Source organism: Plasmodium gonderi (genome assembly GCF_002157705.1).
Source record: "Plasmodium gonderi DNA, contig: Chr10, whole genome shotgun sequence".
NCBI lineage: Eukaryota > Apicomplexa > Aconoidasida > Haemosporida > Plasmodiidae > Plasmodium > Plasmodium gonderi.
In genome coordinates this window covers 1,046,934-1,063,632 of record NW_021628935.1, presented here as the reverse complement: position 1 = coordinate 1,063,632, position 16,699 = coordinate 1,046,934, and the positions used below count along the sequence as shown (strand labels likewise).

The 16,699-nt window shown below is 32.0% G+C and overlaps 4 protein-coding genes across 4 annotated transcripts; 2 read left to right on the top strand and 2 right to left on the bottom strand.

Moving 5' to 3' along the window:
- Positions 1-766: 766 nt before the first annotated feature.
- On the bottom strand, positions 767-2,495 carry PGO_102230 (soluble NSF attachment protein; the record flags this gene model as incomplete). The annotated part of the gene is made up of 5 exons (XM_028688253.1): positions 767-1,135; positions 1,313-1,391; positions 1,556-1,733; positions 1,954-2,076; positions 2,348-2,495. 5 exons carry the CDS (start codon positions 2,493-2,495, stop codon positions 767-769), a joined length of 897 nt encoding a protein of 298 aa, XP_028544054.1.
- A 4,035-nt stretch (positions 2,496-6,530) lies between these two features.
- On the top strand, positions 6,531-11,114 carry PGO_102220 (chromosome condensation protein; the record flags this gene model as incomplete). Its single annotated transcript, XM_028688252.1, has 1 exon — positions 6,531-11,114. The coding sequence occupies one exon, from the start codon at positions 6,531-6,533 to the stop codon at positions 11,112-11,114; it is 4,584 nt and encodes a 1,527-aa protein (XP_028544053.1).
- Positions 11,115-12,216: 1,102 nt separating this feature from the next.
- On the top strand, positions 12,217-14,232 carry PGO_102210 (conserved Plasmodium protein, unknown function; the record flags this gene model as incomplete). The annotated part of the gene is made up of 5 exons (XM_028688251.1): positions 12,217-12,295; positions 12,502-12,673; positions 13,108-13,270; positions 13,461-13,896; positions 14,033-14,232. The coding sequence occupies 5 exons, from the start codon at positions 12,217-12,219 to the stop codon at positions 14,230-14,232; spliced, it is 1,050 nt and encodes a 349-aa protein (XP_028544052.1).
- Positions 14,233-15,269: 1,037 nt separating this feature from the next.
- On the bottom strand, positions 15,270-16,218 carry PGO_102200 (conserved Plasmodium protein, unknown function; the record flags this gene model as incomplete). The annotated part of the gene is made up of 2 exons (XM_028688250.1): positions 15,270-15,539; positions 15,958-16,218. 2 exons carry the CDS (start codon positions 16,216-16,218, stop codon positions 15,270-15,272), a joined length of 531 nt encoding a protein of 176 aa, XP_028544051.1.
- Between the last annotated feature and the right edge of the window lie 481 nt (positions 16,219-16,699).

The window sequence follows — 16,699 nt, the reverse complement described above, 5'->3', positions numbered from 1 at the left end:
GATCAAACTGTGTAGAAGACGGCAGGAGGAGAAATGGGGGAGGGATAATTGCTTCAGTCTAGTTCATTTCAAATAGCCATTTTTCACCCTTTCCATTTTAATACCATATTTTTGCAGTACACATCTGTCTCAACAAAATCAAACATGCAACTAGCACCTTCATTTCTGAGTCATGCACTTATATGTACACATTTTTCTACCTTTGTAAATTTTTTCCAAAATTTAAATAACATAAGAAAAGAAAAATGTTATATATATATATATATATATATATATATATTTTTCTTAACATTGTAAAAAGAAACAATTTATAATTTTTTAATACACCGTATTATAAACTGGAGTTTTTTTCTTTTTTCATGCATGATGGATGCAAATTCAAAATGAATGGGTGAAACTTGGGCGAGGGGAACATTGTGGAAATCATACGAGATTTTTAGAAAAATGGATTGGTGGTATTTCGAAACAGGTAGCTTCATTCGTTTTCACGGTACTGTTTCTATTTTGTCTGGATCCGCACAAAAAAAAAAAAAAAAAAAAATCAACATGAACATGAGCAAGTACTAGCATAAGCATGAGCAAGTACTAGCATAAACATGTGCAAGCATTAGCATAAACACATTTGCACATTGTACCACAGATGTGTTCTCGCTCTCTCGCGAGGAAGAAAAAAATTGAACACAAAGTGACCTACAAAAGGTTCTGTACCTACGTGGTGCCACCTGATCAACCACCCCCTGCGTACCCCTTCTGCATGAAGCTACGTTTAAGTTAAATCCACTCCGCCATCAGCTGTCAATTTGACATTCGGCTCGGCATTTAATTTCGATTTTATGTTGTAAAGAAAATGGACTTTCCAGTTGTCCAATTTCGTTATTCGATCATATTCATGAACAACTTCTTCGAAGTATTCTACATCTTGTTCCTGTATAGCTTCGATAATATTTTCTAGAAACTTTTTTTCTCTTGAATTTAAAAAACGTGGATCGTTCATACAATATTTATCAATTGAAATTTTCGCATTAACCATGTCACCAATAACAATATGTAAGATTCCTGCCTTTATGTAATAATCTCTCGCTCCATACTGCAATAGTGTGCTCTTCAAGGCTTTCTCCGCTTCATTTTCGAATATCTGTGTAAGTGGGGTGCAGAAGTGGGGAAGCGAGGAGGCATATGTATGTGTTTGTGGGGGTTGATATACATTTCCTCATTCATATGACTGTGCCCAAGTGATACACCAATGTGTGTGCATTCTTAAGCGAAATGCATGCACAGTCATGTGTAATGACGTGCTTATATTTTTCCTTACTGATATAGCTTCTTCATATTCTCCATTGTATTGCGAACTAAGCTCCGCGTATTTTACAATAGATTGAGTATAAATAGACCTGTAAAATAATTCGAATGTGATAGACTTATATAATGGAACATTTTAAAAAAAAAAAAAAAAAAAAAAAAAATCATTTTTGTATGACCATGTCAGGAAGTACACAATTTTTTTTTTTTTTTTTTTTTTTTTGGGATTTCTCCTTTTGGCTAGCTAGGCAATTACTTGGAATATTCATCCATTTCGAAATAGTAAGCTGCTTTTTTATAATATTTGGACGCGTTATTATATTCGTATAAATCTTCATAAATTTCTGCAATGTTTTTTTCACACTTTCCACAGTTGGAAAAACGACCAATGGCTGCATACATGTTAACAGCCTCTTCAATATATTTTATGGCTTCTAATTGGGGGAGGGGTTGAAAAAAAAAAAAAAAAAATATAGGGGGAGTAGTCGGGTCAAAATATTATGTCGCTACACAACCTAACTACATTGTGGTGACGTTTACAGAATATACAAGACTGCTCTACAAAATAGCAGTTTAATGTTAAAAAAAAAAAAAAAAAAAAAAAAAAAAAAAAAAGTATGTGTGAAGTATATTTCATAGTCCGCTTGTCCTTACCCATTTTATCGTATTTTTTAGCTATATTTCCTGCCTCCAAGTAAGCATTTGCACAGTAACTCGTTTCATTGTTATTTTTGTGCAGGATTGCGTTTTTCAGGATACATGCTGTGGCCTCCTTCCCTGCAAAGTGGTGAATCAATGTAAAAGAAATGTGTAGACATGAATGAATGTCAAGCGATGGAGGCAGTTCACGTATAAGGTTAAGCATGCGTGTGGGGAAAAATAAATCCATATACGTGCTCTACATGTACATTTGCAGAGCATATAACACAAAGGGAAATCACGAAACGGGGACAAAAACGAAACATCTGATTTAGATTCACCTCCACACTTTTTCTCTCCCTTCATCCCTCGCCTTCCATTGCATATACAAAAAAAAATGCAACCTTACATTTGTGACAGAGCTTGTACTTGTTCGCAGCCAAGTTGTAGCAATTAATCATTTCATCGCTGTTGTCGGATCCAAAAAAAGAAGAGAGAAATCCCTTCTTGTTCAACTGCTCAGCTTTCTTTTCCAGCTCCTTTGCTTCGTATTCCATTATGTCGAAAGAGGAAAATTTTCCACCATGTATTTTCAGTGGTTTCGAAGCAAATAAAACGTGTATTATTTACACTCGTACCGAACGAGCTAAAAAGGCAGGACGTATACGTTCATGTAATGTCATTGATCGTTAACCTTGATTTATGACATGCTGATATTTTCCATTCAACTCCGCTATTGCGTAAGTGTACACATATATAAATACATGTACATGTATATATATGTAGCGTAAAAATGTTTTGCATCCTCTTCACTTTTTTTTTTTTTTTTTTTTTTTTTTTTTTTTTTTTTTTTTTTTGTTTTTTTTTTCCCTTCTTTCCTTCCTTTACGTCAATTTTTTGGAAAAGGCTTCCCCCCTCTTATTGGCCTTTAATTTAACAACCTTTTCAATTATCTAATCTTCTTTTTTTTTTTTTTTTTTTTATTAAATATTTTTTTTTCTTTTTTTTTTTTTTTTTTTTTTTTTTTTTTTTTTTTTTTTTTTTTTCATATGACTTTTTACGCTCCTCATTCCTTCCTATACGTCAATTTTTTGGAAAAGGCTTCGCCCATCTGATAGGCACTTAATTTAACAACCATTGCACATGAATCAAATCCATTTTACTTCATTCTTTTTAAATTACAAAAATGTTTTTTTTATTGTCACTCTTTTTGATTCCCCATATGAATAATTTCTTCTTGTGTCCCCTTTTTGGTAAAATTCTTTGCAAAATTTGTATATGCGAAAGTTACCTGACTGTTCAGGCATTTGCAATAAAATTCATCGTCGTACAGGATTTTTCCCGTATAAAGGAGAAAAATTCACCCCCATAAACATTTTCGCATGTATAAGTATATAGGGGAAATAACTTAAATACACGCGCACAATCGTACATATGTTTATGTACATATAATGAGAAACTATGATAGATTCCTTTCCATTCATATGATCTTATCGGTTTGAAACATCCACACAGAAACCCTTGCCTTTGTGACAAAGTGACATAAATGTACTCATCTGTGGATAGAAATCGTGTGCATGTTATTATGCTTACTTATGCACAGTTGCATGATTTTGCATAGGAACAGAACAAAATAGATAATCATCAACTTCTCACTCCAAGCGATGAAACCAGATTGAAAAAATTTAAAAATGTGCACCATATCTGTCTTATTAAGCACACAATTTATTCACAATAAACAGGTTTAAAATGACATCCTAATGGCGGTACGACACCTAGCTCTTTTTTTTTTTTTTTTTTTTTTTTTTCTAGCGTACATTTCAAGTATTAGAGAAAATAAAAGAAAATATGGCATAATTTTTTCTTCTGAACAGTTCAGGTAAAAATTATCAAAAAATTGTTCAAGAGGGGGACAAAGTTCATAAATACCTTTTTTTTTTTCTTTTTTTTTTTTTTTCCCAATTCTTTCATCTCTTCTTGTGAATAGTTAATATGTCTATGTCTCGCTAATTTCTCCTATCTCTAGAAGGAAGAAAAAATATTCTTATGTATACATACATACGTACACAATTTCTTATACGATGTTGAAGAGACCAGGGTGAATTTCCTAAAAGTAATAAGGTCTTCCGTTTGTTCATATCCAAAAGGTGCAAACTCGTGAATACAAAAATGAATTTATCATATGATCATGAATGGGGACATGTGAATGAAAATTGTACTGTACATAGGGTCATTCAAAGGGGGTAGGGGAAACAAAAAAGAAAAAAATATGGAAAAAATAGAGAAAAAAAAACTCTTTAATTTCAACTAACAATTTAAAAATAAACTGTGGAAACATAGTAAGGCAAAAACTCAGAACAAATGTGTAAATGGCTTTTTAAATCATGACCCCTTTCAGTGTTATTCTCTTAGATGTATGAGCAAAAGATTGCATACATTTTCTATGTTTCTTTGAAAAAATAAGCAAAGAAAAAAAAAAAAAAAAAAAAAAAAAAAAAATGTCATTAAAAAGTTAGGAAACATGATTTATGAGTCCTCCAAGTGGCTCACTGTGTGATGTTGAGAAATGAACAACCAACCATGAATGACTAAATGTCAGTGGGAGGAACACATAAGTCACAGTAACCCATGTTTTTACAAAATGTACATGGTTGGGGATATATGTGATATGGGAATAATGCAAACGGGTTTACGTTTACACACACATGTATAAATTGCTATAGGTGCATGTTAGACATTCAAGAGGGTGGGAAACAATGGTGATACACGCTTATACTTTGTTTATTATTTTGTTTTATTCTTTTATCTTATTCTTTTATTTTATTTATTATTTTGTTTTATTCTTTTATTTTATTGTTTCATTTTATTTATTATTTTGTTTTATTATCTTATTTTTGTATGGTCTATGTTTCCCTCTTAAGTTCCCGCGCTTCGACACTTTTAAAGAATAATAAAATAAAAATATGTAAAAATTATGAACACATTTTTTAAGTGCAGATTTTTCCGACTCAAGTGACACCTTTTGCTTATTAGTTGCCCACTGTAACATCGTAAAAATGCTATTGTGTGTAATGGTTTTTTTTTTTTTTTTTTTTTTTTTTTTTTATCACCTATCAAACTGCATTCTGTTCAAACGGCAATTATTCAAACCGGGCATGTCCATGTATGCATGCATGAACACATGCATAAACACATGCATAAACACATGCATAAACACATGCATTAACACATGCATAAACACATGCATTAACATATACATTAACATATACATTAACATATACATGTGTGAGGCGTACTGAGGTTAAGGCAAGACTTGAAGTTAGGCGAATTTCCTCATTCTCTTCTCCGTTTTTTTGTAAATGTGGAAATTATAATGTTTCACACGCCCCTAGATTCGTCCATAGGAAGAGCATACAGTTCCACACGCACAGTTTTACTACTCCCAATAAACTAAATAATTTTGTTTGCCTCGACAGACTCAGGCGAATTGCCTTTTCTAGTCCATTGACTTAAGCGCGTATTTGCCTGCCTTCATAACCTCATGCACATAACGTTCGTACGTATAAATATATGCATATATATATATATATACATATATATACATATGTATATGTGAGTTTTTTTTTTTTTTTTTTTTTTTTTTTTTTTTTTCAAGATTCCTTAGCCAAGTTATAAGAGATTTTCCCTGGCTTGAATTCTCCACATCAGTCTGACAGGTTCTCCCTCCATTTTCATTTTTCCAGAGATGCACCAGCAGTTGAGAAAAAGTGCTATTAACAAAGGGATATTAAAAAAATATCTAAATATATACATATATATATGTATGTTTGTATGTATACATATGCATACGTATTCCAAGACAAGGGTATAAGGAGGCGTGCCTAAATTGTCAAAGGGTTCTGTCGAAAGTCCTCCATTGAGGACTCTGAGTGGGCACGGCCTGTGCACACAAACCCTTGAACAATCAAAGCAGACATAAAATTCACAATGTGAGGGAAGTTATTAGGATAAATAAAAAGTCGTGCGAGAACACAAGCCTGTATATTTTTTTTTTTTTTTTTTTTTTTTCCCCCCCCCCCCCAAACCACACGGATCCATAAATCCCTAAGTGAGCATTTTAAAAAAAAAAAAAAAAAAAAAAAAAAAAAATATCTAAATATATACACATATATATATATATATATATATATATATATATATATATATATATATATGCATACACATACGCATATGCTTTACTTGTACATATTTGTACCCCGACAAATGAGTGTCCTAAAAAGACCTGATGCGGATACGGCAAAAATAAACCTCATCGACATATATACACGCCTTACCGTTACTGCAAAAAAGAAAAAAAAATCAGTAAAAAGCTCCGAATCCTCGCACAAAGAGGCAAATACATATATGTACATATATAGGTAGGTACATATATGTGTATATATTCGTATATACCCTTTGTGTGTGTTCAATTAAGCACATTAATGCGCATGTTAAAACCAGACCTGAACGAGCTCTAGAAACAGACACAAGAATCGGAGGTACATGTGTGCAGATAAAAAAACTTTCCCACGCAAAACTTTGCATCAAAGGAAATGAGAGATGTGCTAAACGTAGTGGAAACAAAGGCATTCCTAAGCTCCTCGGGTGAGGACGATGAGCAGAGGAATTCGAAGATGCTAAGTATTATGAATGAAGACATGGTAGATGTACACAGCACTGCTGTGGAAGAGAAAGGAGTGAAGAAAGATATAAACAAATATTCAGTAAGTGTTGAAAAAAAACAAAAAAATACGAGAATAATTATTGATAAGCTGATTTTAGAAAATTTTAAAAGCTATTCAGGAGTAAAAGTCATAGGTCCATTTTATAAAAAATTCAGTTGCATAGTTGGCCCCAATGGAAGTGGCAAGAGCAATATTATTGATGCAATGTTGTTTGTTTTTGGGAGAAGAGCGAAGAAAATCAGACAAAATAAATTGTGCGATCTTATACACAGTTCCAAGTATTCAATGAACAATGAGTATACAAAGGTGTCCATTTATTTTAAGGTCGTTAAGGTGGGGGAGAATTTCGAGCAGTCGGGGCAGTCGGGGCAGTCGAAGCAGTCGGAACAAATGGAGCAGTCGGAGCAGTCGGGGCAACCGGGGCAACCGGATAAAAAGAGGAAAACGTCAGTGAACACGGATCTAGTCATTTCCGACACTCTACCCGAAGAAGAAGATGAAAGCTTCATCATTAGCAGAGAAGCAACCGTGGACAACCAATCAAGATATCGCATAAATGATAGAGTGGTAAGTCAGAAAGAAGTATTCGATTTATTATATGAAAAGGGAATTGACCTGAACAACAATCGGTTCTTGATACTTCAAGGTGAAGTGGAACAAATTTCTCAAATGAATCCAAAGGGTAATAAGAATGAAGAAGGTCTTCTAGAATACCTAGAAGAGATTATAGGAACTAATTCCTACATTGAAAACATAAATAAGAGCTCAGAAGAATTAGAAAAGTGTGAAGAAGTATATCATGATAAAATGAACAGATTAAAACATGTTTATAATGAACTGAAGGAATTAGCGGGTCCTAAAAAAGAAGCGAAATATTATGTAGATTTACAAAAATATACGCACAAGTTAAATATAATAATTTTAAAAAAAGAAAATCATGATCTAGCTAAAATGATGATACATAAAAAAGAAGAACTTGAAGCCTATTTAAAAAAAAAAGAAGAACATAACGAAATATATACAAATTTGTTAAGAGAGAGAAAAGACATGAACACTATTTTAAGTTCTCTAGAGAATGAAGAAAGTGAAATTATGAAAAGAAAAAATAAAACTGACAATGAATTTAAAAAGTTAACAATACATGATGAAAATGTAAAAAAAGAGTTACTAATAATTGTGGAAAAAATGCAAAATCTGTATGTCAAGAGAGAAAAGTTAAAAGAAAAAGACATACCTCGTTATAAAAATATAATAGAAGCGAAGCAAAAAATTCTTAATGAAATAAAAAGAGAAAAAATACCCAAACTAGAACGTGAGTTAGAGAAATGTGAAGAAGAGTTAGAAAAATATAATGAAGAAATAAAATCCGAAACAAATAAAATTAATACAATATACTCAAAAGAGGAAGAAAAACTTGCCCCTTTACAAAATAGCTACGACACACTTATCAAACTCACATCTGAATACACCAACAGATGCAATATTATAGAAAAAAAACAAAGGGAATTCCTTACACATGTGGAAAATTTAAAATATCTACAAAGTAAACTTCTAAATGAGTTAAAAGAAAAAGATATCCAATCGAAACATATGATGAATTTGGATCAAGAGAAGAAAAAAATTATGCAAAGCAAAGATGCACAAGTAGCTGAACTCGATCACCAAATTGAAACAGTAATGAACACACTAGTGGATCTAAATGTGAAATATGAAACCATGAAAAAAGATGTTACATCTGATAAGTCTTTAAACAAAATGCATGAATTTATTTATAATTTAAAAAAAAACAAAATTAAAGGAATTCATGGTATTTTAGGTGATCTCGGATATATTGATAAAAAATATGAAAAGGCATTTCTAATCGCAGGAAATAATTGCACAGATTTTGTTATTGTTGAAAATCCAAATGATGCAATTCTTCTTTTTGAACATATGAGAAAACAAAATATTGGTAGAGTTAATGTACTCTCTCTATCCATATTAGAATCTAATTTAATGCCAATTATGAAAAAGAATGAACAAAATTATACTCCTCTTCTTCCAAATGTGCATAGACTTGTCGACTTTGTCAAATTTAAGCATGAAAAATATAAAGTCTGCTTTTACTATGCTTTGAAAGAGACCCTAGTTGCTAATACACTAGAAGAAGCTCATGTGATTGGTTATTCTCATAAGAGAAGAGTAGTTACTCTCGCAGGAGAACTTATCGAAAATGATGGGAGAATATGTGGAGGTGGAATTCTGAATAATCAAGCAAAACTGCTTGGATATGGAAAAGTGAATGGAAGAAAAAGTTACAATAAACCAAGTACCATAGAAGGAGATCCAGATAATCTTCAAATGGAACGAAATAATAGAGACTCTTGTAGCAACTTTTTCAAAAGGACAGAAGAAGAAAAATATGACGAAGTCGATGTTACAAAAACTGAAAATGCAATAAAAGAAATGAATAAAAACATGGATGAGTTAAAAAAAAGAAAAGAAAATATGTTAAGCGATATTAAAGATTTAAGAACATTGGTAGAAGACAATGAATGCAAACTTGAAATTGCTAACAAAAGAATCGATAATTGTAAAAAACAACTTAAAGATATTGATGAACAATTAAAAAATTCTCAAGTACCTGAACTTACCAAAGAAGAAAAAACAGAATTAGAATCATTAAAAGAGTTGATAGAAGAAAAAAATAATGAAAAAAACAAAATCGAAATTATTTTAAAAGCACAAGAAAACAAAGTAAAGATGTATTATGAACAGTTACAAAATGTAGGAGGAGAAAAAAAAAAAAATTTAAAAAATAAAAAAATCCACGCTGAAAGGCAGTTGAATATTACAAAAGACGAAATTGAAAAACATAACAGTGAAGAAGTTAATGCTTTGGCAAATCTACAAAAGGGAGAAAAAGACATTTTGAAATTTACAGATGAAATTGAGGAATATGAAAAAAATGAAAAGGAGCTAGAAAATGAACTTAAAGATGTTGAAGTTAAGGGATGTGCTATTTATCAAGAGACAGAAAAGCTGACGAAGGAACTAGCAGAGATACAAGCAAAAATTCAACACAATCAAAAAAAGAAGCAGCAAATAGATGAAACTGTCTCGAAGAAAGATTTAGAAAATGTTGATATAGTGTACAAAATTGAAAATATACAAAAAGAAATTGAACAACTCAACTTGAGGAGAGGAACCTATGAAGCTAAAATAATGGAATATACCCAATTAATTCACCAGGTCGATCAGACCATTCTGGAAAATATGCCCTGTCGTGTTCGTCAAAGTGCAAATTACCAAGACAAGTGCAGAGGAGAAGCAGACGAGGAAGAGGAGGGAGACAGCGAGGATTCGTTGGATTATCAGGATGAGGAAAGTACGTGGGATGAAGAAAGCATCGTGGATGATCGATTGGAGGATCACCATTCTGAGGAGACACATTCCATCGGAGGGAAAAGGAAGCTATGCTTGATGGATAACCATGACAACAAAAAAAAGAAGGAAGAGGAAAGCATCAGTGGAGATAGGAGCAACGAAGGAGAAGAAGAAGAACCTGACAAGTTAGAGAATCGAGAGAAGAAAAATCAAGTAATCAAACGCAAGAGACGCAAATCAGCTGAAGACGAAGACGAAGAACAGGAGGAGGAACTGAAAGCTTTGGAAGACATGAGCTATGTCAAGGAAGAGTGGAGTGACATGGAAAATGAATATGATTACTTGAACATGAAAGAGGAAGAATTAGATGCACTGAACAAAAAGGAAATAGAAAGTAAACTGGAGAGTAAATTACGCATTTTAGAAAAAAAGTCTCCAAATTTAAAAGTGTTTCAAGATTACAATGTTAAGTTGTATGATTATATGAAAAGACGAAAAGATGTAAAAAAGTCGAAAAAACAAAAAGATAAAATAAAAAAAGTTTATGATAATTTATGCAATAAAAGAAGAAAAGAATTTCTAATTGCTTTCAATATAATTTCCTCCAAACTGAAAGAGATGTATCAAATGATAGCCATTGGAGGAGATGCAGAACTCGAAATTATAGATTCATCTGAAATTTTTAATGAAGGAATTTTATTTTCTGTTCGTCCCCCAAAAAAAAGCTGGAAACATATTCAAAACTTATCTGGAGGAGAAAAAACTCTTAGCTCATTAGCATTAGTTTTTGCTCTTCACTATTTCAAACCCAATCCAATTTATTTTATGGATGAAATAGATGCTGCTCTAGATTTCAAAAATGTTTCAATTATTTCACATTATATAAAAACAAAGACAAGTGATGCTCAATTTATTGTCGTCTCTCTGAGAAATCAAATGTTTGAACTGTGTGACAGAATGATTGGTATTTACAAAACAAATGATATTACAAAATGTATAACCCTCAACCCTAGTAAATTTCAACTACATCACCAGAATACTCAAGAGACCGAGACAGAGGCAGAGGTGGAGAAAAAGGAATTCTGACTTACAGCATGACTCGCTGGGGTCCCCCTCAGTTTATTCACTCGGTGTAGTTATCTTGCAATTTTCTGCAATTTTCTGCAATTTTCTGCAAAACAAAACAAAACAAAACAGAGATTGTCATCACAATTTTGCTACGCATCTTTTCCCTGTATAAGTTATCGCTCTTTGGGAAAATAAGAACATAGTGGAAAAAGCACTTCTGTAGGTTCGGACAAGGATCAATATTCGCTAGCACTAGAAGAAGTACACGCTAGTACTAGAAGAAGTACACGCTAGTACTAGAAGTAGTACACGCTAGCACTAGAAGTAGTACACGCTAGTACTAGAAGTAGTACACGCTAGTACTAGAAGAAGTACACGCTAGCACTAATGTGTGCTCTCACAGGAGGACACCGATTTTATGCCATCTAAAACTTCATGTATGCAAAAAAGGGAAATTACAAAAAAGAATAAATATATAAATGAAATAAAAATATATAGATAAAATGAAAACATTTAAACAAAATAAAAATATATATAATGAAAATATTTAAACAAAATAAAAATATATATAATGAAAATATATAAATAAATAAAATTAAAAGTCAACCCAACGTGGCAATTTTTTTTTTTTAAATAAATGTGTTTCTCCCCATGTTCTTACTCAAAACTGCTTCTCATCATTTGTCTAACTTCATCCTTTTAAAAAAAAAAAAAAAAAAAAAAAAAGGGGCGAAAACAGCTTCTCAAAAATCTTCTAAAAAGAATGCTTCCACACCAGAATCACCCCAACTCGTATTACCCTATATTACACAGACCCAAAACAACCTCCTTCGATCCCATGAAACAAGAGAAACTTTTTGTACATGTATAAATGTGCTATCTTCTTGTAGTCTGAACGGCTTAAGCATTTAATGTAATTGAGAAACCTTTTCCTCCACACGGCTCAGAAAAGTACACACATGTATGAGTATATATACATGTATGCATATTTACACACGTATGCATATTTACACACGTATGCATATTTACACACGTATGCATATTTACACACGTATGCATATTTACACATATATGCACATGTTTGCGTCCCTCCGTAAGCCCACTCTTTTTTTCTGATCTCATGGATGAAGCGGGGGAGGAAGCTGTACCTGGAATGCCAAAGCTTATGACGTATAAGGATGTGAAAAAAATATGCAAAGGTTGGTTCATTTGGCAGTTCAGATAATTGCTTTTTACTCACATGTATACGAAAATACATACACATTGTTCTGTTCCGCTGCGCTGTTCCGATGTGCTGTTTTTCTCTGCTCTTCTGTTTTGCTTGTTCTTTTTTTTTTTTTTTTTTTTTTTTTTTTTCCATCTCCCCTGTACGCACACGCCCCTTTCCTCTTCCTCACACGGACAGAGAACAACCTATATGAAACGGATGAGCTTAATGAAGTCTTATACCTCCACATGAAAGGGTTTCACAACATCGATGGTTTATCTCCTTTTAAGAATTTGAAGTGCTTGTTTCTGAACAACAACTGCATAAAGAAAATCGACAACCTTGGTGGGCTCGTGAACTTGAAGGCCTTGTAAAAAAAAAAATAAAATAAAATAAAATACAGAAAGAGAGGAAAAAAATACTAGAGGGGAAAAACTGAGAAGGCAAAAAAAAAAAAAAAAATAAAATAAAAGTGCTCCTATATGACGCTGTACGATCCTTTTTTTTGAGATACTTCTCGTCCCCAACCCACATACCCTCTTGCAATGAACACAAACTATTGTATATGCATAAAATCAAATGAGTCACCTGTTGTCGTGCCTTGCACCGGAGCAGTATAGACACACAAAACATATTTGTACACATGTGATTACTTTCTAGTAAACACTTTGCCTTCTGCATGTATTTCCATACACACTCATGAATTTTATTTTGTTATCTACTCGTATTTATTTATTTATTTATTTATTTTTATTTTTATTTTTACTTTTATTTTTTTACTCAATTTTACCTGACCCTGTTCAGGTACCTCCAAAACAACAACATCAGCTCGATCGAAAATATCGAATGTAATTCCTTAGTAATTTTGAACTTGTCGAACAACAAAATAAAAAGGATATGCAACTTGGAACATCTCAAACTGCTTCAAACTTTGAACGTATCCAACAATTTGATTGAAGACATCGAGGTGCTCATAGTAACTTTCCTAAAATAGTGCATTTACTGTGATGTGCATAACACTGTGTGTGCAAACAAGCATTCATCATGCTGAAATGGATTTATACTCCAGTGCCATATACATATATGTCCGTGTCTGTGCATAGGTCTGTGTGCATGTGGATGTGTCTATATGCATGTACTATCTTGGATCCCCTCAGGACATAAAAGAAATTTGTAAACTCGAAAATCTCTCCCATCTGGACCTCTCGAACAACCAGTTAAACGTTAATAATGACATAATAGATGTTTCAAAATTGCAGTATTTTATACATAAATTAAAATATGACTGTTCAGGTGAAAGTTCTAATTTGAGTGAAGATATGAGCGAAAAAAAACTTAATGAGGTTAACCAGTTTGATGAATTTTTGCACTTACGAAACAACTTCCATGAGGAAGTAAACAAAGAGGAAACTTCGCAATATGTGAAATATCATCAAAATATAGAATCCATGGACCATGCCACTAAAAAGAAAATTTTATTTTTATGTGAATTCATCGTTTTGTTAAGAAAAATAAAAAATCTAAAAACTTTGCTGGTTAAGAATAATCCATTCGTTAGCAAAATTAGACATGCCTCCAAATATTTGGTAGCAAGTAAGTCACATTTTTTTCCGTTGTAAATGTGTAAATCTCTCTATATTGCTTATCGTGTGCTTTTGAGCCTGTGAATATGTTCCACCTTTTTTTTTTTTTTTTTTTTTCTTTTTTTCATATCTTCCCCCACGAACAGACATCCCAAATTTAATATTTCTAGACGATAAAAAAATAAAGAAAGAAGACATATGTCTTGCAAGAATATTTTTAAAAAAGGGATCTACAGAAGAAATGGAACTCAAAAAAATATTCGAGAAAAGGAAAATGGAAAAGTACAAAAATCTGTCGAAAAAGTTCCATTCCTATCTGCTCACTAAACAGGAAGGAGGGGATTAACATTCCTACTCTTTCTTGTACTTATAGGAGGTGAAAAGCACAGTTGGATAATGGGGTAAGAAATGAGGAACCATATTTTTTTTTTTTTTTTTTTTTTTTTTTTTTTATGAATATATAATGTGGCTAACAGTTGTACTTTTACGAGGATGAGTAAATTTCTTAATAAAAATGTTAATTGGAGGAGAGGTTAATGAAAACATCCTATACACGAAGAAGTATATCACTGCTCAGATTTTTGTGTCTTGTCTTATTTCAATTCATTTCCATCTCACCATCATTACACCACCTTCACTGGTGGAACTCTCCTCCTGTGATATCCCTTTCGCAAAACATAAAAAAAAAAAAAAAAAAAAAAAAAAAAAAAAAAATAATAAAACTTGAAAAATAAAAAAAACTAATCACAAGAAAAAAACAAAATGAAATAAAAAAAAAATAAAAAAAAGAGATAAATTTTTAAAAATAAAAATAATAAAAAAAAAAAAGAGAAAAAAAAAAAAAAAAAAAAAAAAAAAAAAAAAAATAGAAAAAAATAGGAAAAAATGGAAAAAATTGGCAAAAATTGGAAAAAATTGGCAAAAATTGGCAAAAATTGGCAAAAATTGGCAAAAAATTAGCACAAAATAATATAGCAGAATTGTACGGTGATATAATGAAAAAAAAAAAAAAAAAAAAAAGCAATAGCATAAAGCACAAGGATAGGTAGGAAATTTTACGAATGTTAAACGTACTCCTACAATAAAAGGAAGAGGGAAAGGTGCTCAAAAAAAAAAAAAAAAAAAGGCAGTTGTATAAATTTTCACATTTTTCTACCTTTTCTGGGAGAAATGAGTATAAGAAAAAAGAACTAGTTTAACAATGAGTAAACAAAATGGTGGTCAAATATACCAACCTGCATATACAAACGTGTTAAAAGAAAGTATGTTACAGATTTGGTAAATTAATAGGAATATTTCACACATATTGATACACACACACAGTGTTCCACGTACATTTGGCGTTATTTTATTTTATTTTTTTTTTTTTTTCAACTACAACTTTTATTTAACCATGCCAGCTCCTATTCCCTTGTCTGTAAAAAACCCTTCTTCCTTCATTTTATTAATCTTTTCAAGGTATTCATTCTTTATTGCAATTTCTCTTTCATCTTCTTCGTTTAATTCGTTTTCCTTTTTCTCTTCTTTTGTTTCTTCCTCTTCTCCATCTTCCTCCGTTTGAGACGATGTCTTTCTCGATTTTTTCTTCTTGACGTCGGTTACTTCAGATTCTTTTAATTTCCTCACTTTTTTCTTTTTCTGGAGTGCTAACACCTGAGAGGTTTGCAACAGAGAAGACCATAAAGGCAGGTGTGTGTGTATAGGTTTAGGGTTCAGGGAAGAAATCAAACATAGCAAAACGTGTCAAACAAATCAAACATAGCAAAATGTGTCAGACGAATCGAACATAGCAAAACGTGTCAAACAAATCAAACATAGCAAAATGTGTCAGACGAATCGAACATAGCAAAACGTATCAAACAAATCAAACATAGCAAAACGTGTCAGACGAATCGAACATAGCAAAACGTGTCAAACAAATCAAAAGTAGCAAATGAATTGAACGAATTAAATGAAGAATGTATGTGGAACGACTTTCGTTGAATTACGTTCTTAACAGCATTTCGACGTTCACTCAAAACAGTGAATATCGCGATATATTTGCACTTTTTTTTCTCATTTTTTTACGGACCTGTTCCAAGAATGATCCGTCGTTTTTGAATTTATTGTACTTCTTTGGATCCACATAATTCTGAATGAGGTTTACGCAACCTTCCTTTAATCCTTTGACTTGACCATTCAAAGCTATGGTTTCATCATCGGTAACTATGTTCCCTTCATCCGCAGCTATAGGTTCTTCTTTTCCAGCACCTCTTTTCATTTCTTCCTCCACTGGATGCTCATCAAATGAGTTGTCATCTTTATTTTTCTCTTTTCCCTTTTTGTTGTTCATTGTTTTTTGTGGTTTTATGAACGTTCAGGCAGAAATTGTAAACATTAACCACTGGGCTGGGAACATATGAGCGCAAAAAGTCGCAAAGAAGCTGACAGATAAATGAACAAAAATAGTAAACACCGAGAGGAAACCCAGAAGTACGAAAGTATGGAAACAAGAAAAAAAAAAAAAAAAAAAAAAAAAAAAAATATATGCCTTTTTTTTATGACATGTTCAGAATTTTTTTTTTTTTTTTTTTTTTTTTGCAGCGAGCTATTTTGAAGAATATGAATGCGTATTTTTACTTCATTTTTTTTTTTTTTTTTATTATTTATTTATCTATTCATTTGTTTATCCGTGCATTTGTGTATCCATGCATTTGTTTATCCATGCATTTGTGTATCCATGCATTTGTGTATCCATGCATTTGTTTATCCATTCATTTGTTTATCCATTCATTTGTTTATTCTTTCATTTTTTTTTTTATCCTCACGCTGGG